We start from the raw sequence: 24,120 nt of genomic DNA, 5'->3' as shown, positions 1-24,120 counted from the left end.
GATTTCACAGTGTACAGGTGAGTATTATTAAAAACTGTGTAGTCTACGAATGTGGTACAGAGTCCATTTGTGGCTTCAGCAGTTCAGCAGTCTGAAGCATATGAGTAATAAGGCACTTTCCTTTTTGAAAAGAGATTTATCTGCTCAGAGGGGGAGATGGAGATGTGAAAGGTTTGAGCATTTAGTATAATATCCCTGATCAGGTGCCTGCAATAAACAGCCAGAGATTTCAGAGTTCATATTTTTTTCAGAATGAGATTATCTTTCTGTAACATTTGATGGACTACAAATTCCACAAGCCTTTGTGTGTAAATAAAATATGGAAAACCCACAAAAAAACATTAACGTGAAGATTTATTTATTCCATGGTTCCGAGGAGACATTTTAGGCTGGTTATTTACAAGGTTTATGGTTTCATGAGAGAAAAAGTCGGAAGTTCCCGTGACATTTCCGCAGTGAGAGAGAACGCCCGCCCCTTTTGAAGCCCACACACTTCCTCCATCATCACACACCGTCACACGGCTGCTGGCTCAGCCAAACAGACGGGCTGCCACCTTCCAGGAATCCCCTCAACCTTAAATCCTCGTCTTAAACTCAGGGAAGCCGCGATATATCCGCAGCTAGCAGCGAGCGTTGCTGTTCCGGGTGTCCGCAGCAGCAGTCACCCCGGCATGCGGTCCCTTTTCCTGCCCAACAAGTTTGGCTCTTTGACGTATTCTGTTTCCAGACGAGTTGTTTTCTCTCTTCTGTTTTTTAACCCCCTCCCAGCTCAACTTTTTGAGGTGTGGACAGGCTTAAAACGGGTTAAATCCAGCTGACCCGGGTCCCACAGGCAGAACCGGAACCAGGTGAGTCAACACAGCCGCTAACTCGTTACCATGCTAACCAACACAGAACTTTCTGTTGCCAGCGAAACCCACAAAGCTAACTCTTTATTAGCATGTTCTAGTGTATAGACAATGTTAATAGTTTATGTTTATAGTAATATATATGCATATATACGTGTGTGTGTGTGTGTGTATATATATATATATATATATATATATATATATATATATATATATATATATAATGTGTGTATTCTGGAGTATGTAACAAAAGTAATTTCTTCCCTCTGGGATTATTAAAGTATGTCTGATTCTGATATAGGGTTTTAGCCGACTAGTTTAAAGTTTATTTGCAGAGAGTATAAAGAATCCAGTGTTGTGGTGGTGTGTTGTTGTTATTATTTACAGATTAGAGCTCCTTCATCTTAATTTCTAAACATAGTGTAAAATGAGGACTTTAGAAGAAGGGCTAACAACCCAGTCCTGCTTCCCTTTAGCCCAGATACGATGTTCTCTCTGGTTCACAGACAACAACATCCCTGTTGTTGTTTGTGCTCCTTTTTTTTGTTTTTCAACCACACTTTTTCCTTCCGCTCAACTTTCCAGTAACACGCTTGGATGCACCCCCAGTAGTTCCCTATAGGCCATTTTTCTGTTATAAATCTTACAAAAACTGAATAAGCTCTGTACTATTATCAAAATAAACACTTCATACATCAATATAGTGAATCAATAGAATGTATGTTTCTTTTTTTTTTTAACTGAAATACTATAGTATTGAGATGCACCTGTATTACTTTTCTAGCCACTTTATAAAGAAAATATATTTTTCAGTGTGATGAATTTGGATTGTTTTGCCATGAGTTTCTGCTCCGCTTCCCTTTTAGCATGTCCGGGATAACAGGAAGCACGACAAACTACCTGTGGTCTGTGCACGATGTCCTCGGTCAGGGCGCCACTGCCAGCGTCTACAAGGCACGCAACAAGGTAAACACCGCAGCAGAGCCGTTTTAGTCATCGTCTCAGACGCTCGCGCCTCTGCTGCTGGAAGATGAAAAGATAAGGAAGCGCTGCGGTCGCAGTGATGTGGGCTGCCTCTGACGCGCTTAGCCGAGGCCCGCGACGCGCTGTGCTGACGACTACGCTGTTTGTGCAGAGATCCGGCGAGCTGGTGGCCGTCAAAGTGTTCAACGTGCTGAGCTACAGCCGCCCCCATGACGTCCAGATGAGAGAGTTCGAGATGCTCAGGAAGCTTAACCACAGCAATATTGTGAGGCTGTTTGCTGTCGAGGAGGTAATGGATATTGTGAAATGTTGCAACAGTGCGTTTTAGATTTAGAGATTTGATGCTAAAGGTCCAGCTTGCTGACTTTGTTGCTTTTCTTGCCAGCTGCCAACAAAGCAGAAGGTCCTGGTGATGGAGTACTGCTCCGGCGGGAGTCTGCTCAACCTGCTGGAGGACCCGGAGAACGCCTTCGGCTTGCCCGAGGCGGAGTTCCTCACTGTGCTGCAGTGCGTTGGTAGGTAGGATGACGTTCTGCAGCGTGGCGTGCCCCTGTGTGTGTCGTGTACCCTCACCCTACGTTCTCTGCAGTGCAGGGTATGAACCACCTGCGGGAATTCGGGGTGGTGCATCGGGACATCAAGCCGGGGAACATAATGAGGCAAGTCGGAGAGGACGGCAAGTCCATCTACAAGCTGACGGACTTCGGAGCAGCACGGGAGCTGGAAGACGACGAGAAGTTTGTGTCCATTTATGGAACCGAGGAGTACCTGGTAGGATTTTAATGTTATGAGCAAACTTCGTCGCCCTCTGCTGTTTTTTTGTCTCCTTTTGAAAATAGGCAGTTGAAAAGCTGAATATTCTCTAAACGAAGACTTTAAAAAAGAGCTTCAAAGTGGCAGCTTGAGATAAATGTTTTAGAAGCTCTTTAAATAAAGCATTTTGCTAATATAGAAAAACATAATTGTTGGCACCCTTCAAAAGCTTTAAGATAAAATCTGCTGTAATTGCAGCAGTTCTCTAATTGGAGATTGGTTTGCTTCCTCATCTCCATCTCACTTTACATGGAGGTACAATAGAATATACGTCGGTTCTCTATCAGCGGTCTCTTTTTTTTTAGTTACTCTGGTTGGTTTATATGGACAATTTTAGCTGAGATTTTGTCTTACTGTGGCCTTTCTAGGCTCCTTACATATTTTTGGAAAACATTTTTCCACATCTGGGTAAGTATGGGGAAAAATAAATTGATTATGGAAGAAGGATTGATTTTTTTTTTCAACCCTTTTTTTCAATTTAGGTCTCAATGGTTAATAAATAAATATTTTAACGTTGATTTTCATTTAGATGGTGTCATGCTGTATCTTTGATTTGAGACATTGCACCTTGATTTTAACATTTTATCCTTCAGTGTTTTGGTTTTTCAGTGACAGATTCAAAAATAAACAAGGAATATTTCCTCACATTTTGGACTTTAGACACCTTCAAATTCAGATTGAACTGGATGTAATGGTTCTCAGACTGTCTCTGGTTAAAATGTTAAGCTGCACATTAAACAACAACTCTTGGGAATTTTTACAAACAAAAAAACCCCAAAACAAAACAAAGTAATGAAAGTTGTAAGATGAGTGCGTTACAGGATCTAGATGTACTGTAGGATACTACAGCTCTTAATAGACGACTTAGTCCAAATGCGGAGAGAAAAACGAAGCAGAAAAATGACCCGACATGACATCCTGAAAACTTGGAGGTTCTTTTCAGGAAATTGTTTGATTTCAAAAACCTACAGAAAGCTCAAGGTGAAAACTTTGGACTCAAATGTCCAGAATGTTATAAACGGCAGAAGTTTCAAGTAGTTTCCGTTTCCAGAAGTCTGGACAAGTCGGACAATTAAAAGCAAAGAAATGTAGAAACCCAGATTTTTCTTGCCAAATCTGTCTAACTTTATATGTGAGGTTCTCTTTTCTTTCACATTTTGAAGAGTGACTACGTTGCGTTTAAGCCGTTGGGTTTATTTGCCCTAGACCATCTAAGGCGAGGGTCTCCAGCCTTTTTTTTTTTTTAGTCTGCAACCCGCTTGAGTAATGAAGGCGCTGTATGATAAGACGGCATCATGAGGCAGTACCTCCACGGCCCCCGCTTTGAAGACCGCTGATCTAAGGGTATGCTGGATTTTATTAAGGGATTAAAAGAGTAAAAAGGTGCTGCATTCAGGGCGCAGCTATCTAATAATTTAGTAATCGTGTATTCTGTCGATTATTCTGACATCTTAGGAACGTACTGCAGATTTTTCCTTTAACTACGTAAGCTTATTTTATGAGGAATAGAAGTGCAAGTAAACAAATGATTCCTTTTTATGTTTAAATAACATTTTATTGCTTAAAATGCAACCATAGTATGACTTTACTGTAAATTTACTTTACTTGTGACACGTCTGCAGCTACATGTTTAAAGCTCAGCCCTTTCTGGTTGTATTGACATCAGTACAGAGCTAGCTGCCTCCGTAGTGAAAATGGTCACAAACAAAAAAGGGACTTTTACATTTTGCATTCTGGATTTATTTCATTTTTTTGAAGATCAAAATAGACAATGTTGTACAAGTCAAATAGATCCCTTGTAGTGTACTTAAGGGTCATCTTGATTTATTTGACGTAAAACCAGACAAATAAGAGATCAAATATTACCTCATCAGTAAAGTAAACTGCAAATTTAAATTTGTTTATTATAAAAATAAAATAACTGTTGTTTTTAGAGTCAAACCTGACCTACAGTCTGTTCTTGTTCTGCAGGCGTTGATGGGAACTTTGGCTCTTTTCAGAGAACCAGCTTCTCCGACTGCCGAGGCTTTTTAAGTCTTATATTTTCCCTCGATTTGGCAAAAATGAATGGTTTGGGTGTTTTTAAAAACCCCTTTTGCATTCAGTGTTTTTATGAGAAGCAATATAATTAACTGATTTTGCGATTTCTGTTACAAAAGCGTTTGTAGTTTGATAAAAGTTTCATCAAACTTTGTATTGCACAAATTAACAGGAAACTGCAAACGAACCAAAGAACCAGAACCGAGCTCTGTTCTAAGTGCGCTACAGGAAGAACAGGTCTGATATGTCTCTGCAGGTTCAGGGTGGAACCTCATCTTAAATGTATGAGCATTTTTCCTGTGACGGCGCTCTGCTTCGTTTGGCTAGTATCTTTTAACGGCAGCCAGATGCAGTTTTGCTTCAGGGTCTTATACCGCTCAAACAACCCAGCACGCTCTCCACCGCTGTCTGGTGGGGGGGGGGCAGAGAGGGGGTGTGCTGCTCAGGTGTTGCAGCGTCGAGGACTGGCTGTTCACCCACTGCGCTGTTTTCTGTTAAGTTTGAAATGGTCCCCCTCTTATCTGCCTAGGCAGGTGTTTCCCCCAAAGCCTCCCTCTTGTGTTTATTTGCATATTTGCAGCCTCTTTGCTCAACAGTTCATTTGCCGTTTTCCTCTGATGCACACCTCTGTTAGGTTTTGCGGCGCAATGATACGTGGAGAGATCACCTATCATTATTTCAATCAGATAGTAGGTTAGCAGAATGAAAGGCCTGCCACTAGTCAAGGAGAATGAAATCTGCTGATACGGGTGCTTCTGATTGTGACTATTTATTTGCAACAACAGATAAATAGAGAAGATTTCTGTTTTTTTTTTCTTTCCCCTCTTTATAAATAGCACCCAGACATGTACGAACGCGCCGTGCTGCGTAAGCCTCACCAGAAGTCTTACGGCGTGAGCGTGGACCTGTGGAGCATCGGCGTGACCTTATACCACTCTGCCACGGGGAGTCTGCCTTTCACGCCCTACGAAGGACCCCGTAAAAACAAGCTCATCATGTAAGCTGCGAGGCTTTAACACGCTCCTAAAACCTGTTTGGAGTTTCAAACTCTATAACCCACACCCCCCTCCCTTGGTCTTGTTTGGCTTGTTCTTTAGGCACAAGATCACCACAGAGAAACCCATGGGAGCCATAGCCGGCACGCAGCAGGTGGAAGGTGGTCCCATACAGTGGAGCTACCACCTGCCTTACAGCTGCCAGCTTTCACAGTATGGATCCTCGGACCGGTGCTAGGTTTAGCCCCTTTTCCACAGGTTTCCTGCCACCTGTGTGTCTCATTGTCTGCAGGGGTCTGAAAGTCCTTCTAGTTCCGGTCCTTGCAGGCATAATGGAGGCCGACCAGGGCAGGTGTTGGGCCTTCGACCAGTTCTTCTCAGCCACCACGGATATATTGCAGCGGCAGCCGGTCCACCTGTTCTCCCTGCAGCAGGCCATGGCTCACAGTATTTACATGCATCACTACAACACGTACGTCTGCACTGGCATGTGGTCACCCGCTGTCTGAGCCGGTTCATCTGATAAACCCACGTTAACTGATTCTTTTTTTTATATATGTATATAAAAACATTTTCTTAACCATCCTGTCGGTTTCGCAATAGCGTGTTGCTGAGTCAAACGGGAAGCTCTTTATTCTGCTCAGAAAGAGCTTTTTTAAAGAACTAATATATGTTTTTAAAATAAAAAAATGCTGCTGTGTCTTATTGATTTTTATGTTATAGACTAAGCAAAGTGAACATTTTATATCTCTACCAGCTTTGAACATCTAGAGACTCAAACTTCTGCCCATTCTTCTTTGCAAAACAGCCCAAGCTCAGCCAGACTGAATCTGAACATCCGCTTTCACGTTTTTCCACAGATTCTCTATTGGATTAAAGTCTGGACTTTGACTAGGCCATTCTTACACAGGAATTTGCTTAGATCTAAACCATTCCAAGTGAATCTCTGCGCCAGTCTCAGGTCTTATGCAGTCTCTTGCAGGTTTTCATCTTCTCTGTCCCTAGGGAAGAATATCATCTCCTACAGCATGATGGTGCCACTACTAAAGTTCTCTGAAAACCCGTATTCATGCATAGGCTACATAAAAGTGGTCTCCGTTTATCAATTAAGTGACTTCTGGCCTAATTTTGTTCAATTAACTCTGTTAGCTGTTGCTAATACTGGTTCAGAAAGTTGCCGCAGGACCCCCAATGTGCAGTCTAGAACGAGTGGGGTATCAGAAGCTAATCCTCAGAAAATAGATTTAAATGCTCTTTCAAAATGCACGTCACTATAAGTCGTAGCTATAAAATTAGTAGAAACATTTTCTTCCATATATTTGTTTAAACGGCTCTCTGGACTACTTCTAGTCTCACCAACAACAGCGGGAGTCGCGACGTTCGTGCCTCTTTTATTCTGTAGCTTGAAATATGAAGAATTTTAAAACCAAAGGCATTAATCCTAATATTTAAAAAAAAAAAGAAATTTACAAAATTATGCCTAAAACAAGCCCAAAACACCCCCTTGTCCTTCTGTGTCTAAACAGCGTGTCGGCGTTCTTTGAAGAGGTGGCAGCCCAGACGGGTATTGGCGTCCAGCAGCAGCAGCTCATGTACCTGGGTCACGACCTGGTCCTGGAGGGCAGCATGAAGGTGGTCAACCTTCCCTGCGCCTCGGCTTCCCAGCCTCTCGTTCTGCTCAGCAGCATGCCTGAGGCCAACAACAGCCTGCCCTTCAGAGAGCGTAAGGCATCCTCAGCTTCAGCTCTCCATGGTTTCTTTCAGCTCTCTCCCATTCTGTCCCGTTTATTTCATGCAATCAGGCTGAGCCAAAACGAAGCGTGACTCCTCAGCTATTAGTGAGGCATAAAGAAATGCCATAAATCATATTCCTTGTGATTTTTTTGTTTTGTTTTATGTAGCGGAGATGCCCCTTATTCCATCCAGGTTTGACGTGGTGGCAGATTATAATTTCTCCAAGGTACTGCTACTCATCTTAGCTTCCATCAAATTCAGGTTTAAGGTTCTTCTACGACGACCTGTTTGCTTCTCTTTCAGGTAACGGTGGGAATAGTCCACCAGTACAGGAGGATCGTACAGTTGCTGCACACGCACAGAGAGTTGCTGCTGCAGGGCTACTACGGCTACATGTGAGACCCGGGCCGAATCAATTCTCTCTCTGCTCTCTCAGGGAGGAGCCCCGCAGCTCCACTTGACACTTCTCACGTCTTTCTTTTGCTCTCTCGTTGTTTCTCAGGATGAAGCTGCGGCACGAGTGCGCAGAGGCCATGCACAGCATCGCGATAATCACCATTAGACTGCAGTCCGGCCTCAGCGCTCAGCACAGGATTCACAAACTGTACGTTTAGTTGCAGACGTTAGAAGGTGATCTCATATCCGTCCTGTTGGACCTGGGATTTCAGACGTGAGGCTCGTATCTGGCGAGTGTTAAAAGGCACAGCTGGACTTGTCTCCTCGTGACGCGAACATCCCAGTGTTTCCCTTGCTGCCATCACCTCACGCGTTAACCTTTTCCTGTCCACCCTCTCTCCTGTGTGTGTGTGTGTGTGTGTGTGTGTGTGTGTGTGTGTGTGTGTGTGTGTGTGTGTGTGTGTGTGTGTGTGTGTGTGTGTGTGTGTTTCTTAGGTCTTACTCTTCGGAAAAACAAGGCAATGTTGATAACTCGGGTCAAAAGCTGCAGATGGTAAGTGGCTCTGAAAGGAAGACAGCAGGGTTCAGTCGGACTCATGCGGGACTGTTTATACCTGCAGGGTGATGTGCACCAGAGGCGTGGCGCTTGCAATGTTCCCCTCCCCCATTTTGCATTTGACATACCGTATTTTTCGGACTATAAGTCGCTCCGGAGTACAAGTCGCACCAGCCGTAAAATGCATAATAAAGAAGGATAAAGCATATATAAGTCGCACTGGAGTATAAGTCGCATTTTTGGGGGAAATTTATTTGATAATATGCAACATCAAGAACAGACATGTCATCTTGAAAGGCAATTTTAAATGAAAATAGAACGGAGGCAACAACAGGCTGAAAAATTGTACGGTTAGCTTACGCTACATGACACAACTGAGAACGTGCCTGGTGTGTTAACATAACATATTAAAAGCTATTCACATAACTATAGCATAAATAACATGCAAAGAAGTTAACCAAAGCGCCCGTGTCACTCCAAATAACTAAAATCCAGTGCAATCTTCATCCTCGGTGTCACTTTCAAATAACTGCGTTAACTCCGGAGGTAGAAGATGCGGCACTTCCGCTTGTACGTCGCTTACGTCTGATTCAACACAGGCCTAGAGCGCCCTCTTGCGGTTTGGTGTGAAAATAACAGGTGTAATGATATACCGGTAAAAATGTGTAATAATTTCACACATAAGTCGCTCCAGAGTATAAGTCGCACCCCTGGCCAAACTATGAAAAAAAACTGTGACTTATAGTCCGGAAAATACGGTAATTAATACCCAAAGTTGTACCTGTCATGAAGGTGATATGAGAACTGTTAGCAGAATACATGCATATTCATTACATAAATAATAGTTTATGTCACATTTTATATATATGTGTTAATTGCATGACAAAAAAAAAAAACAGATATTTGGTACAGAAGCCTTAGTTTGAAATTAAGGAAATCAGATGTTTTCTGTATTTCTTGCTGTGCTTTGCACACACTGCTCCACTCCACCATGCAGATCTTCTCCAGATCCTTCAGGTTTCAGGGCCGTCGCTGGGAAAGCCCTTACAGAGCGAAGAAGCTTGTTGGCTACGATCTCCTGATCATCGTCATCAACCTTTATTTACCCGGGATAAGACTCCTTAAGATCTAAGATCCTTTTTTACACGGGTGTCCTGATAGAGTACCAATGATAGAAATGAAAGACTAATGCATGCTGTGCAAGTGGGGAAATCTGCAATGTAACACTTGTTCCCTCACTGTAAATTGGTCTTATTAGTTTTGCCTATTTGTTACATTTATTTCTTAAGTTCCATGAATTTATCTTGTTTGCCCTTCTTATTTACGTTTTGCTCTGTGGTGTACAATGTTTCCAGTGTTTTGGCATTACAGACGGTCACAGTTGTTCTGATGCCTTTTTTTAGTTTCCATAATCATCTGCAGGTCTCTGTGTGCTGCGATGAAATTTGGGTAGCTGTGGTTTTATGTGTGGGGGGGAAATCAGGTGGGAGAATGGGGCTTTGTTTTATAAATACTTTTTTTCCTAGGTTTATTTTCATTTTTATTTAAGTTTTGTATCAGATTGCTAAATTAAAGTCGAGTGAAGTAAATGGTGACCTTGTGGAAAGTGGTGAGTGAGTTGCTGCTGCTGCTGTTGCAGGTTTATCAGCACCTGCCCATCTATTCTGCCGGCATCCGGGAGTTTCAGACCCAACTGGAGCACCTGCAGATACAGCAGGCCAAGCTGGCAGAGAACCTCACTCACGACAAGAGGTATTGTGGGAGAGCTGTGCTGTGTCATTTCTGTAGGGCTTTATCACGGAGAATAGATTTTTTTGTTGTCTAAACTTTGGTTTCTCTTGCTCCTCAGCTGTCAGAAGATGCACATGCTGCTGGAGAAGATCACGGCAATTCATCAGCAGTATCGTAAAGACAGACTTACAGGAAGTATGCGGACTTTTACAACTACAAGTGCTTGATTGCTCAAAGTTTACTTTAGTTTTTTTTTTTTTACACTCTAGTTTTTAGTGGCAATTGTTTCTTAAACAGTCACGATTGCACAAACTGAGACAGTTAAACATGAACATACATGACCCGAGGCAAAGAGTCCATATTCCTTGTTTCTTTAACTCTTTAAGTTCTTTGTTGCTGTTCTGTTTAGTCAATCATTCATTTTGTGGCCAATATACAAAACTAACGCTGTGATTCCCTTGTTAGTCCACTTTTTAAATTCTGCATCATACCTAACCGGTAGGAAATTACTCCCATTAACATTTGTTAACGTGAATCTTGTAAGTGGGTCTATTTGGTCTATGGTATTCCTATCTGCTTCTCCATGTCCTCTAATTTAATGCAGTGGGCATTTGCCGAGCTCCTTTTGCATTTCTCCCCACTTTTCAAAAGAAGCTGTATTATACCAACTTATTTTATCTCTTAGTTGGGCTGCATAGATGTATTTTAGGAGGTTTGGAAGCCCCATTCCTCCTCCTCCTCATCATCCTCCTCCCCCTCCGTTTGGAAGATAATCTTATTCTGGACTAATTTATTTTAGTTTTAGTTTAGTTTAATTTATAGTTTTTTATAAGTATAGCCTTTATGCACAGATGGTTACCGTGAATTCTTTGGCTGACCATTTTGGCTGGAAATAGTGCTGTGAATTTTTTTTTTTTTTTTTTTTTACACATTGTTTTCATGTTTTTGATTCTCTTTTTCTTTTCTTTTCTTTTTTTTTATAAAGCATTGAATGAAACAAAAACAAGAAGTAGACAAAATTATTTAAAAAAGAAACACATTTTTGGGAAACAATGTCACTAAATGTATTAGTCTTGAAAGGATTACAGGGTCCGTATCATGATTCAACAACAAGACAGAGATTGGCAACAATGAAATCCATTAGAGACGTACACTAACGGGAAAACTACGGCTAAATAAAAAAAACAAAACAAAAAAAAAAACAGCCTGTTTCACATTTGGCAAAGAAACATCCTGACTTTTGGGAAGGATTCTGTGGACTAATGTGACAAAGTAAATCTTATTAAGAGATTTTGAGAAGGTGAGCATCAGTTTACATTAAAACTAACAGGATTTAACATCCAACCTATAGTCAAACATGGAGGTGGCAGTGTGATGATCTGAAAGACTTAATGTAAGCATAAATTCTGCTCTAGCAGAAAATCCTGAAGAGGATTTTTTATTTTATAGCTCAAGCACATTTGTTTTCTACAGCAGGCCGGCGGTTCAGGACCGATACTGTTTCACAGCACTGTACCAACACATTAATCCTGACTTTTAGCCTACATGGACTGTCTTTAATACCCTAAATAGGTGTTGATGATCAACTGAAAACCAAAGCTGCCGTTGTAAGTCCATTTACAGTTATATTTTAACTTCTCTAATTACTTTTTTATTTATTTTTTTACCAGAACTTGCATATAATGACGAGCAAATACACAAGTTTGAGAAGTGAGTTGGCCCCTATGTATTTGTGGCTTCATATTTCCACCCAGCTGATGCCTCAGTGTGGGAAAGGCCTAACCCTGTTGCTTTCCTTTTCCCAGAATCCACCTGTCCTCCCACATCAAGCGGATGAAATCTTTATTCAGAGAAGAATGTGTGCCGAGATATAAAGAGCTGCTGGCCTCGACAAGGACGTGGAGCAGGTCAGCGCCTCAATATGATCAAAGCCTGCTTTAAGGAGATTACCGTAGATCATCACATTTCTTATCTTAGGTTACACGTGTTACTTTAAACACAGGTTTAGATTATCTCCATATAATTTAATGCTAAAGTCATATTGATTCTCATATAATGCAGACAGACAGTCTACCTGGCTAGGTGAATAGGAATATAAACTATTTTTAGTATCGCACCTTTCAGATCAAGGAGCTTCAAAATGATCAACTACACAATAATCCTTGTCCCTCTGTGAGGAAATTTAGATTGTATCAACAACAAATACAACATATTTACATGCAATAATTAAAAACAATGCTAATAACTACAGTAAAAAGGAAAATATTTGTAATATTATACAAGTGTTGTATAAAGTGCCAGTTTTATTTGAATTGTGCTCTTTTATTTATGCAAAACAGGATATGTAGAAGAATATTTTGTGGAAGTGATTTCGATAACAATAAATTACTTAAGACTTATAATTATTAATAGAATATGAATAAATAAGTAAATTCCTATCAATTATAATTTTTTCCCATAGTAAATTATACATTCCTAGGATATATACATATACAGTATGTTGGATGCAGAACTTAACAAAACACTGAAATAAAAAAATAAATTATATTCAGTCTTCTGTCTTTAATGTGGTCACATAAAAAAATGACACAAATTGAAGTGCAAGACTCAAAACAGGAAGGAAAAAAGCAGAAATCAAAGTGTCAAAGAAAACCTGATTTTATAGTAACACATTAAGAGCTGAAGGTTTTAAGGAGTTGTTCAAACCAAGATTTACTTATTTAATAAATGTATGCTAGTAGGGGTGGGCGATATGGACTCTACATTTTATTTCGATATATTGTGGTAATGTATGTGCCTGTGATTGCATGTCAATTATAGCCCAATAAGCACAAATACTGTCCGATGTAACGTATTAAAGCAAAATTCAAAATATGTTTCACCAGGACTCTAATTATATAAAGAAGTGTGATTTATTTTTTTTAATTACCAAACCGCACACAGTACCTCCATTTAATTATATGTTTTAATTAATTGATATTTATTGCTGCTCTTAATAAAGCGACAGTGGAGAAAATAGCAGAAAATAACAATCCTGAGACCATATTGGCAGTTCTGAGGGTTTTCAGACGCCCCTAGTTGGAATTTAACGTAATCAAGATAAATCCAATTTCTTATCATAAGAGATTTTTCACGGAAACGATAATGATACGATAAAGGCCCGTCCCTATAGACGAGCAGGTTTGTGTTCAGAGTTATCTCTTTTCAGACCGTCCTGTGCTGTTTTATCGGTGCCGGGGTGGAGGGGGTAATGGCAGTTTCTAGTATCTGTATTAATTAGGCTCTTCTTTTACTCGTATTTACAGCGTTTTAATGGAGATGCAGAACCGATTGCAGGACTTCAATTCCTTCTCTGCCGGCTTACTGGTAGACTTGGAAATAATCGAGCAGCAGCAGAATAAGGTAAACGTCATTTTTTAATGACTCTCAGCCTTTTTCTCGTCGACTTGAAACTCGGCCCCCTCTCTGTGGGAAGGTCGGGCCTTTCTCTGTGTTTACGAACAGGCAGCCCACGTGTGCGCTTGTATTTTGGATCGTGTGTCTGTGGGACAGGGTTTGTGGGACATAATGTTAGTGATGTTTAGGGTCTCTGAAGATGTTTTGTCTTGCGTGTCCTCCGCAGGCTGTGGACAGAATCCTTGACTCGCCGCAGTTTGGCGGAGCAGCACCGCAGCCTGAAATCGCGCCCAGGGACAAGGACCAGATGGTCTCCAGGTGTTTTTAACGTTTACACTTGTTTTATTACATCAGCCGGAGCGCTTGGTTAGGATAATTGTTCCAAAGACCTGTTGAGTTCAGACCAAATCTAATTTCTGGAAATGACCTGACGTCACCTCATGCTCCCCCCTGCGCAATTTGTCGGAAAACAATCATGACCGTATCTGGAGTTCTAGATTTGCTGGTTGTCAAATAAAATTAAGTAACAAAAATTATATGAAGACAGTTGAAAGAGATCTTACTGTGGCTTTGGGCAGAAAATGAAACAAGGTAAAGCTAAACATTGAACCCAGAGAGCAGAGACTGGAACAGATGGAGCATTTAACACGGATTTTACTGGCAATAAAACGTATAAACAAGGTAAAAAAAAAAAAAATAGTAGCTCTGCAAAGAAAAACATAAATGTGAAGCCTGACAGTTTTTTTAAGGATAATATTAAAATGTTCCATTAAAAATGTAAACATCCAAAAAGGAAAATCTGGAAATAGAATAATTAGAGGGGAAAACAAGCTGATCAAAGACATTTCTGTTTAAAAGATGTAAATATCTTTATTTCTGTATTATTAAGGAGCCACCAGGAGGATCTGCTCTTTAATTAATAATGTGCTAAAAATAGAACAAAGAATCTGTTAAAATGCGTATCCTCCTCCAAACCCATCAGAATTTTAGACATGGGCTCATTTACTTTGTTGTTCATTTTGTTAATTTGTTGATATTGGTTAAAAAAACAATATCAACAAAGGTTACTATGTACCAGGACTAAATATATATTTGTGCAGTCAGAGGCGTTTCGAGACAGCAGAGGCCACCAGGGGCCAGTGCCCCTGTAGAACTGTTCCTGGCACCTGTTATGGCCCCTGTACTAAAAACATGATATTAAATTTCTTAGGATAATAAATGCTGACAAAGATACCGTGACTGACTGGTCATTTGGATCAGTTGTATTTTTTTCGTTTATTTTTTTACCCAATAATAAAATAACAAAATAATTAAAAAGAAATATAAAAAAATAACAATAATTAGAAATTAAGCTGTTTCATGTTAAGCTCCCGCTGTATTGAGAAAAGATCAGGTGTCTGCAACCTGCAGAGCCACAATTGGCTCTTTGGCTTACTTAATATATTAAACGATGAAATGTTGACCTGTTAAGTCGTGCCCCCCCCCCCTTCCCCCCCCCAATATTTTGTTCTGTGCCCCTGTGGAAAATACACTGACCCTGGCCCCCTGCTAAATTTGGTCTAGAACCCCCACTGTGTGCAGTTCAGGATCGGCTTAGTCCAGGGCTTTTTAAAAAGTGGGGCGTGCCTCCTTTAGGGGGCGCCATTGTTCTTCGGGGGGCGGGGGGGTGACCAGAGGTGAAAGAAATAAACAAGAAAAGGTACCTATGACATTCAGTCACCCTAAGCTGCCTGTGGCTGTGGAGACAAAGTTCCCCCTCCTCTCCAAAGGAGCTGCAGGCCTACGCAGCCCCTCCATCTACAAACGTGTCAGTGAAGTTTTTCCAGTTAACACTGATTAAAATCCAGTGTTAAAATCCGGTTCGCAACAATGCCTCAAAGCTCACCACATTTCTACCTACAGAACGATAGTTAAAGCTTTGTGTCACATTTAATCTAACAGTCATACGCCAGGACCGGTGCACTGAGACTGTATTTACATCCGATGTTGATCGACAGAATTTAGTTTTCTGTATAAATTCTGTGGGGTGGTGATAACTCACAGTCCTGCAGTTATAGGAAAACCATTATTTTACTTACGCAGGTGGACTGTTATACAACTTGAAGCCAAAGTTAGAGGTTCACAAACTCATAAAAAAATAAACAAAGCAATATAAAAACATGTATATGTAGTATTTAATGTTTTTATATTGCTTTGGCTTCAAATTGTATAATAGTGAATCAATATAATAATACTTTAAATGCTCCCTGCGTGCCCGTTCTGGTAAGGAAAGAAATTCTCTGCTTTTGGAACTATCCTTTAAATGATGTACAGATCTGCAAACTTCTTATTTTCAAGCAATTAAAAACCCGTATTCCTGCCTTATTCAATTATCAATAAAGCTTAAAAAAAAGCCATCCTGGAGGGTGTGTATATGCACCCTTCCTCAAAGCTTGAAAAAGACCCACTATCATGCAATTCTCAATGTGTGCATGAATGGGGGAATGTGTTATGAAGCGCTTCGGGGTCCGTGGGTCTACAGCGCTGTACATGTAGAGGCCATTTACCATTTGTTTTACGGGGCAAAATCTGGGGCTGTTGGGATTTAATCACCTTCTTTCCCTTCCTCCCTCTATTTGACCCTAAATTAGATGATTCAGGTATTGAACTTACGCCTGTAGCTCAGAGTACGTGTGATTATGTAGAAAGTGTGAAATCGCCTATAAGCATCCATTCCTCCAAGCAAGCTTGGGATGCATTTTTATTGGCAGGGTAGATTCTGACACTGACCATTTTGTGCATCCGCCTCTCTTTTCACCCCAAAATCATCACACATGTAAAACTAACAGCAGCAGCTCCAAGTATCTGTGATGTAGAAAATGTTATAACGTTCTTTAGCGCGGGGGACAGGGGGTTATGGTGATGTGAGGCGTAAACCTGTTTAAAGTGTTCAAAAAAGCGTAATGTTTAAAATATGTTGACATTTTTTTTTAAAAGCACCGCTGTTTGAACTGTGGCTATTTTTGTAAGCATGAATGGGATGAAGATGTGTAGCAGCAACAAAAATTGTAGCAAAAAATTGCAATAATTTCGTTTGGGGGAGTTATGGTTAGAGGTGGGGATAACTTTTCCCATACTTTGAAAGACCCTGGCTTAAATTCTTCATTAAAAAAAAAAAAACAAACAAACTCAGTTTTACTCCTTACTGTCTGAATTTATTTAAAGTTATAAAACAATTAAGTAAGTTTGTTTTCTCTGCCTAACAGGTTAAGCACAGACAATAAATGTAAATCTCTTAATTTAATAAGGATTTAGCTAAATTAAGCACAACGCCAACCACTAGATGGCAGCAAAGTGCTTCTAATATTATCCTGGCTGTGTGTTAAATATGTATAAACATGCATTAGTGAAGCGCCATCCTGGCTGTGTGCTGGTTGGAGGTGAATGTGCAGCAGCAGAGGTTAATACCTAGAATAGCCACACCAGCTTACAGTTCCAATATAGCCAGTAATAATCTGCTCCAGCTGCCTGAAAATAATTTCCCTCTGGGATTGTTAAAGTATTTCTGATTCTGATTCTGATGGTTTGCCTTGCTTGGTTGTAGGATGCACCATTTGAGGGACGAAATGGAGCTTTTGGTTAGAGAACTACAGTGTAACAACAGCATCATAGAGAGGTGAGTTGTTTAAATAGCTTTCTTTTATGATTTCTTTTTATGTTTTTTTTTTTTTTTTTTTTTTTTTTTTTTTGTAGCACTAGTAGCTCATTTTTACAAATTAGGCTGACAGGAAAGGGGGTTTGAGAGAGGAGGGAGGACATGTGGCAAAGGATCTTGACCCAGAATCGAACCCGGACTAAAGCCTCTGTACATGGGTCGTTCTCTCTACCCCTGCGCCGTCGGAGCACGCCGTTTGAACAGCTTTCTGTCTTTAAATCCAAACTCTTTAAACTCCTCTACTGCTTAACGGTGTTTGTACTTCTCTGGTCTTACAGCCTGGGAGCGGTGAGCCCTTCAGCAGCTCTGGAAGTCAGCCCGACCAGACCCTCCACACTGTGACAATGGTCAACCCTCACAAATCCACGTACGGCGTCTCATACCAGCACCACTTTTTTACACATTCCTGCTGATTGACAGCACGGCTGATTTCCTCTCTGTTTGCTATCAGACAAAAAGGAAGCAATCAGAGACACTCAATGAAATGTGAATCTCAAAGAGAGATGCCAGGATAGGGCTCAGATGGATTTTTTTTTATTCAGTGTGTGTGAGTGTGTTTGCTGAGTGAGTAAAGCAGTTCAATACAAACCTCATTAATGCCTTTTTGTGTTATTGTATTTTTAATAGGCTGCCATAGTGATAGACAGTGGGGATGAAACGAAACAAATGCTCTGTCAGCAGCTGGAGGGTTTTATTAGTTGCATTTCCTGTTTTCCTCTGCTCTGGAGAAGCCGACGAGAATCCAACCATTCTGCCTCTGAGTGTATTTATATGAACACTGATGTTCCAGATTTTAGGATAAAAGAACTGATATGTACATATAATTTTTTTTTTTTTATGTCTTGGAGATTTTATTCATTAAAATCCTGATTTGTAATCGCCTGTGTTCAGTAATTTTTTTTTTGTACATATGGTTTGATCAAAGTGAATAATTTTTTTTGAAAGATGATGAATCATTCTGATATTTGCAGTAAGCTAACCGTGAGTCAAAAAAAAAAGATGCATACAGCGGACTTGAGGTCGCCCACTGAGCCTGAGGCATTGGAGTATAATTGTTCGGTTTTATTTTGATACTTCTACTCACCCTGAACTCAGTTAATGCGTTGCTTGTAAAAGCAAATCTCTACATAAGCAGTTTGAATGCATCCCTGCACATATCCCCAGTGACATTTACAGTGCGTCGTAAATAGTGTTTGTACCCCCTTTTTACTCCTCCAGAGATACCGTGGGCCTCTTGTGTGAATAATTGTCTCATTTGCCTGTCAGTTTTGGAGTTGGGTTTGCATTTTTAGATGATGGATTGAACAATCCTCTGTAAGAAGTTAAGGGCTTGGGAAACCGAGTAATACTCAGGTAGTGGGATACTGTAGGGGTATCAGAGCAAAAGCATCCCAGGTATCAGATTTTTATTACATGTTTTTATTCTGTTGTCAGTTTGCTTCTTAAAATCCCAACGAAATAAACTGGTTTATAGTTGTAACCGGGCTAAATGTGGAAAAGTTTAAGGGGGGTGAATACTTTTACGAGGTGCTGTAGCTGCAGTAATGGGTTAGTTCTGTTTCTGTTGGTGTTTTTGTTGTTGCTCACCACGTCATTTCCCTTTAATAGAGGGTAAACACGGCCAGGGAAACTCTGCAATGACCGTGCTGTGTGTCCCCCTCACTTCAGTTGACAGAGTAATGTTTTAAAAAACAAATCACAGTAGCTGTGATCTGCCCTGTAGGGGAAATCCAAGGCATTGTTGTTGTGTGGTTTCTGTTTTTTTCTTTTAAAGGGCATTCAAAAGGTAATACCTTTTTGAGGTTAAACGTAATTTATGCTTTCACACTTACACATGTTATTCCCACGTCTGCATTCTTTTTCTTTTTCTTTTTTTTTTATCCCCTTGAGATTTTAATACGGTGTGGCCTGTTTTTTTTTTTTTTTTTTGTCTTAAGATCAAACACGACCTTTATAGAAAAAACTAAGACCAACGGAATTGTAAGTTCACATAGCTTTTAAAGACCTCCTGAAAAATCAATTCTGCCCTCTCTACAGCACAGAACATGAAATGTTATGTTTTCTCAGCGTGGGTGAGTTTGTAGAGTTTCAGTTTTGTTTGAGAGGGGGAAGAAGCGGGGGTAAATTCAGCTGCCTCTGTGGGTTTTTAGCTGCTCATATGACGTGCTTTTGGCAAAGTGGAAAGTTTGATGTCCTTTTCTAGCCCCCACGCACAAGTAAGACATTGTGTTGCCTGTTTATACTGTTAAACATTGCTCAGCAAAGGCATCGGGCAATCCTGGTAAAAGGCGAATACATACTCAGGAGTATTGTTAAGCTGTGATGCCATGTCAAAATATTAAAACATCTACGTCTGTCTGTCTACCCTTTGTTGCAGAAGGCGTTATTAAAGATACCATTCAGTTGTGTATTTTTTTTTTCATTAGCAAAGGTACGATATTATCAAAAACACTGCTGAGGAATGAAGCATGAATTTTATAAAACTCAAAAGTTTGTAAAAAAATAAGTAAAAGAGCTTATTTTGATTCTCATGACCCTGAAACTATGGTTACTGTTGTAACGTTGAGAAGGAAATTCTTCAAGTCTTTCACCGCTATCAATCTGTCTGCATTTCAGTCTGAATTACTCCATCTGCTTGGTTTCCGTCCATATTAATTTATAAATCCATGAATTATTTTCTGCCCGTCTCACTTTAAATAGTTTCACCGCATGCTATCTAAGCCAGTTTTTTGCTCAATCCTAACTTAACTGTCTTTTGACTGCGTAGGATTTTTTTTCTGACTTCTTCCCTCTGGTGTTACAATGGTGATAGTATGGTGGGTTTAACTGGGATCATTAGGTCTGTTTTATCTTTTTGGGTGGCAGCAGCTTTTGATCTCGGATTATGAAATCTGGCCATTCCTGTCTGCCCTTGTCCTTTAAAAAAGTAAAAATAAAACGCTTCCATGTGTTTTATATTTTGACATATATTCCTGAAGCTCATACATTGTTCTCACATACATCTATAAGATTTTTAGTGCATCCATACAGAATGCATGTGAACACCTTTGAGAGATGAAGTTGATTTAAAAAAAAAAAAAATCCAAATAAAGAAGGGGGGAAAAGCAAGTATGCCTGTGGGCCCAATAGGGGGATAGATTTTAACCTGCATAAAAGTTTACAAGAAAATATCAAAGCAAATAGAAAATCTGATCATGTTCTTTCAGTGACAAAATAAAACTAAAGGCAATTTGATTAACTTTAGAAAAAATCTTGTTAACAGCTTTAAAATGAAATAATTCTCAATAGAAAAAGATCAGTTAGTTTTGGGGTACAACAGGGTGTGGTACTTGGACTAATTCTGTTAAATATTTCTACTTGGTAAAATTATTAGACAGCATGGCATAAGAAAATAGAAAAACGGACCATTTTGTTTTGCTCCATAAGTGACAAACTATATTTAAATGGAGTTTGAATGAAAATGCTCACTGGATAATCTGTTTTAAATGAAAACTATTCCTCAGGAACCAGAATTAGGGAGAACCACGGGGTTCTGTGCTTGAGTAAATTGTGTTTGTGTGTTTTGACTTTGTAAGACTGAAAATAGGATAAGAAAAAACAAATAGAGAAACTGAACATGACATGTGGCAACTTATTTTGTAGATCAGCTTGAATGCTATGTAGTTTTAAAATAGATCAGGAATAGGCGTTATGCAATAACTGACTAACTTATTGCAGAGATAGTAACTTGTTATTTGTGCCTTTTGTTGGTGAGCTTAAAACGGGACAACTTACATCAAGTTGCAGTAACATTTTAACATTAACACAATTATGTTCATAATGCGTCAGCTGAACCAGTACAGAATGTAAGTGAACACATTTGATTTTTTATTAACATACAAATTAGTGGGGGAAAAAAATGAGAAATGCAAATGTAACAAAAAACAAAAAGAGAACTCTGTGAATTTGCCGCATGCATGTGATGCCTTGAAGGTTATTTTTGGAGGGGCAGATTTTATCTTAAACAAATATTGATTTCTGACTAAATACTAACACAGTTTTTTTAAAAAACTGACTGACATGTTCTAGGGGTAACAAACTTTATCTAAAATGATTTTGACTATACAAAAAGGACAAGCTAGGAGCTTTATAATCAGTCATCAATAAATCTGTCTCACACATCGGGATCCGCTATGGCGTATCTCAGGGTTTAGTGCTAGGGTCAGTTTCTTTCTTTCTTTCTTTAATCTATATTTCCACCAAAATCTTAAGACCCAATAAGGAAATACTGATCACTTATGGTGTTTTATGGGTTTTGTTTTATGACTGATATCTAAAATGAGTTGTACCGCTAGCCAGGCATTCTGGGAAAATCTATCATCTAAAATGTAGTTTCCAGAGTATTTGGCTTGTAATTTTAACCCTCTTACATTAGTTCAATTTATTTGAAGGCCACTTGTAAAAAAAAATATACAATGATTCTTTTCGCCTTTCCCAAGATAACCTGAAAAAAAAGAAAGAAAAACTGAAAAAGCAGCGCACAAATCAAATAGGCTACCAAATTCCGCGTTGTAGATGGATGGGTAAACCCCGTTTTACTGAAAGTTTCATGATCTCTAGTGAAAACCTCACGGTGAACCTGTGTGAGTGAGCGCGCGCCCCCGACGCTCCGAAATGCAGCGCGCGCTCCTCATTAAATGCTCTTGATCCCTCGCGCCACCACAAACAGATTTGTCACGGGCCGCGAGCCGAGTTTACATTCAGCGCACGGAGTGACAACACTCAGCTGCCAAACGCACACAATCACGGCGAGGAGCGCGGCGTAATGGCGTCTGTGAGCGTGGTGGGGCAGCAGCCCGGTCCGCACATACTGGACTCGGAACCGCAGGTCCTGCTCTTCAAACTCTCCGGCACCAAGAAGAAAATCACGCTGCCGAGGAGGAAGTCTTCGTGGGAGAAGATGATGCTCGCCAGGAGCGGCGGAGAGAGCTGCTCGGACCCTGCTGAGGAGGAGCCGCGCAGTCACCCGGCTTTCCGGCGTCCAGGACCAGCTGGAGGGATGGTGCCCGCTGGAGGATGCGGTGCCACAGCCGGCCTCGCTGCGCCACGTAGCCCCGCGCAGGATGGAGATGCGGTCAGCCGCGGCGGCGTTGGCCCAGGGATGACCGGGCACATCACCAATGGCTACGTGAACTGTGACTCAAACCAAAACACGGGTTGTCCACGGGGGGGCTCGCCGGAGGAGCCTGGAGTCCGTGCCATGCCGAGCGGAACGAGTCGACCGAGAAGAGAACACCGGCACCGCGACGCGTCGCACGGCAGACGCGGCTCCCGGAATGGAGACGGTCACAGCGGACACCAGAGCGTCTCCTCCCCCGGAGGGCGCCGCGGGTTGCCGCTGGAGCGGCTCACGCAAGGCAAGACTGGGGTGGTGAAGCTGGCGCGCGCAGAGCCCCACCGCAGGGAGGCCTGGTCCATCTTCCCCCGGGAAATGGACCCCCGCGTGAGGGCGGAGAGAGGCGAGGGACACCGGTTCGAGACCAAGCCGGTGAAGCAGGACTGGTGCGACGCGTGCAGCAGGCAGATCACAGCGCAGGGACTCAAGTGTCAAAGTGAGTAAAGCAGAGAAATTATATTTTAGTCGTAGCTGGAAATCGTTTCTTCTGCACGTGATTATACCAGGAATGCATTTTTGTTCACATTCAAAGCTGCGACTGGCTGGTTCACTATGGCGTTATGAGGTGAAGCAGGGCATCTGCAGCAAGGGGAGATGTTTGGGCGCAGAGGCGGCCCAGGTTAGTGAGTGGGCCCCATTACAGAATTTGATTTGGGCCCCAATACTGATTCACAGTGTTTATTAAATAACTAACAGGTGTTTTCCCTGACTAGTAACACATAACTCACTTTTCTTATTAGTCCGCAGTTATTCTCCGTGAAATGCATCTCTGTCAAACACAGAAGTGGCGGCCCGAGTGATTTACCCGGCGACAACAAATCGTGAACGCCGGGCGTCGTCGTCAGTCCCATTTTAGGGCGGCACAGTTACACATCTTCTGTGCCTCGGTAACATTTCCTCATTGAACTCTGCCAAGCACGGTTTGGAAAAAATGAGATTGCGTTGGGAAGTGAGCTATGTGCTGGAAAAGCTCAAAACATTTAGGAAACATTGCATGTATACTTATCATAATCAGACCGTGTTTTAACTCTAAATGGGAAAAGGCCGATAGTTTTACAAAATGATTGTTTTTTCATTGTGAAGCCTGTGATTTATTCCATGAACTAAGTGGTAGGAAACGTGCTATCTAGACTTATGTTTATGAAGGATAACAAAGTCACATAACTAAAGTAGATATATATATATATATATATATATATCAGGGATGGGCAACTTCCATGATAAAGAGGGCCACATTTTTTTCAGCACGACCATTGGAGGGCCACATGACCACGCACTTCAAATAATTGGATATGAAAGACGCTACAAATTATTCTCAATAACAACAAATTTTAGATGAATTTTTTATCTGTATGTTTACTGCACCAACATAACTATTTTCTGCATATAAATGCATTTTAATATGTCCCTAAGCAAAAGACAAACTACTTGCTTTAAAAAAAATTGCAAAAAAGGAATTTAAACTCCATATTAATGCATTCAGGAGCATGGGTCATTTCAAATTTACAAGGAAATAGGCATAAAACGGCACAGAACTTAACTCAAACAATAATGTGTCTATCCAGAAACTGTGTGGGCTTTCTTACAATACTGAATGCTCTATAATTGTATTTCTGTTACTTTTTGATTATGCACATCTGTTAGCTTTTTATTCTGAAAAATCTAATGTCCCATGCTCCTGAATGCGCCATAGCTTTCTGACGCTCACGAATGCATCACACTGGTCTGTGAACGCGGTGCTGCACGTTTGATCTTCTGCTTAAGACAAAGCTTTGCAG

At 40.8% G+C, this 24,120-nt stretch overlaps 1 protein-coding gene across 2 annotated transcripts; it reads left to right on the top strand.

Annotated features, from left to right (window-relative positions):
• The first annotated feature begins 462 nt into the window (after window positions 1-462).
• On the top strand, window positions 463-18,064 carry ikbke (inhibitor of nuclear factor kappa B kinase subunit epsilon). 2 transcript variants are annotated; one of them, XM_036151883.1, is made up of 21 exons: window positions 463-848; window positions 1,715-1,814; window positions 1,984-2,121; window positions 2,218-2,347; window positions 2,422-2,603; window positions 5,522-5,682; window positions 5,783-5,893; window positions 5,973-6,152; window positions 7,207-7,403; window positions 7,582-7,640; window positions 7,718-7,809; window positions 7,917-8,018; window positions 8,306-8,363; window positions 10,006-10,118; window positions 10,216-10,292; window positions 11,768-11,807; window positions 11,903-12,004; window positions 13,403-13,499; window positions 13,720-13,811; window positions 17,077-17,148; window positions 17,253-17,458. In XM_036151883.1, exons 2-21 carry the CDS (start codon window positions 1,716-1,718, stop codon window positions 17,272-17,274), a joined length of 2,124 nt encoding a protein of 707 aa, XP_036007776.1. In that variant the 5' UTR covers window positions 463-848; window position 1,715; the 3' UTR covers window positions 17,275-17,458. The 2 variants fall into 2 exon arrangements, with proteins under 2 accessions (XP_036007776.1, XP_012730355.2); XM_012874901.3 differs by lacking the exon at window positions 17,253-17,458 and adding an exon at window positions 17,466-18,064 and having other exon boundaries at window positions 464-848.
• Window positions 18,065-24,120: the final 6,056 nt, after the last annotated feature.

This window comes from Fundulus heteroclitus, chromosome 20, assembly GCF_011125445.2.
Source record: "Fundulus heteroclitus isolate FHET01 chromosome 20, MU-UCD_Fhet_4.1, whole genome shotgun sequence".
Lineage (NCBI taxonomy): Eukaryota > Metazoa > Chordata > Actinopteri > Cyprinodontiformes > Fundulidae > Fundulus > Fundulus heteroclitus.
This window is presented reverse-complemented; position numbering and strand designations above follow the sequence as displayed.

Bases quoted from the DNA above. Each gene is read 5' to 3' on its own strand.
- ikbke (XM_012874901.3), top strand. From the start codon at position 1,716: ATGTCCGGGATAACAGGAAGCACGACAAACTACCTGTGGTCTGTGCAC. The intron at 7,810-7,916 runs GTGAGACCCGGG...GTTGTTTCTCAG, and splicing joins CAGGGCTACTACGGCTACAT to GATGAAGCTGCGGCACGAGT. The intron at 8,019-8,305 runs GTACGTTTAGTT...TGTGTTTCTTAG, and splicing joins CAGCACAGGATTCACAAACT to GTCTTACTCTTCGGAAAAAC.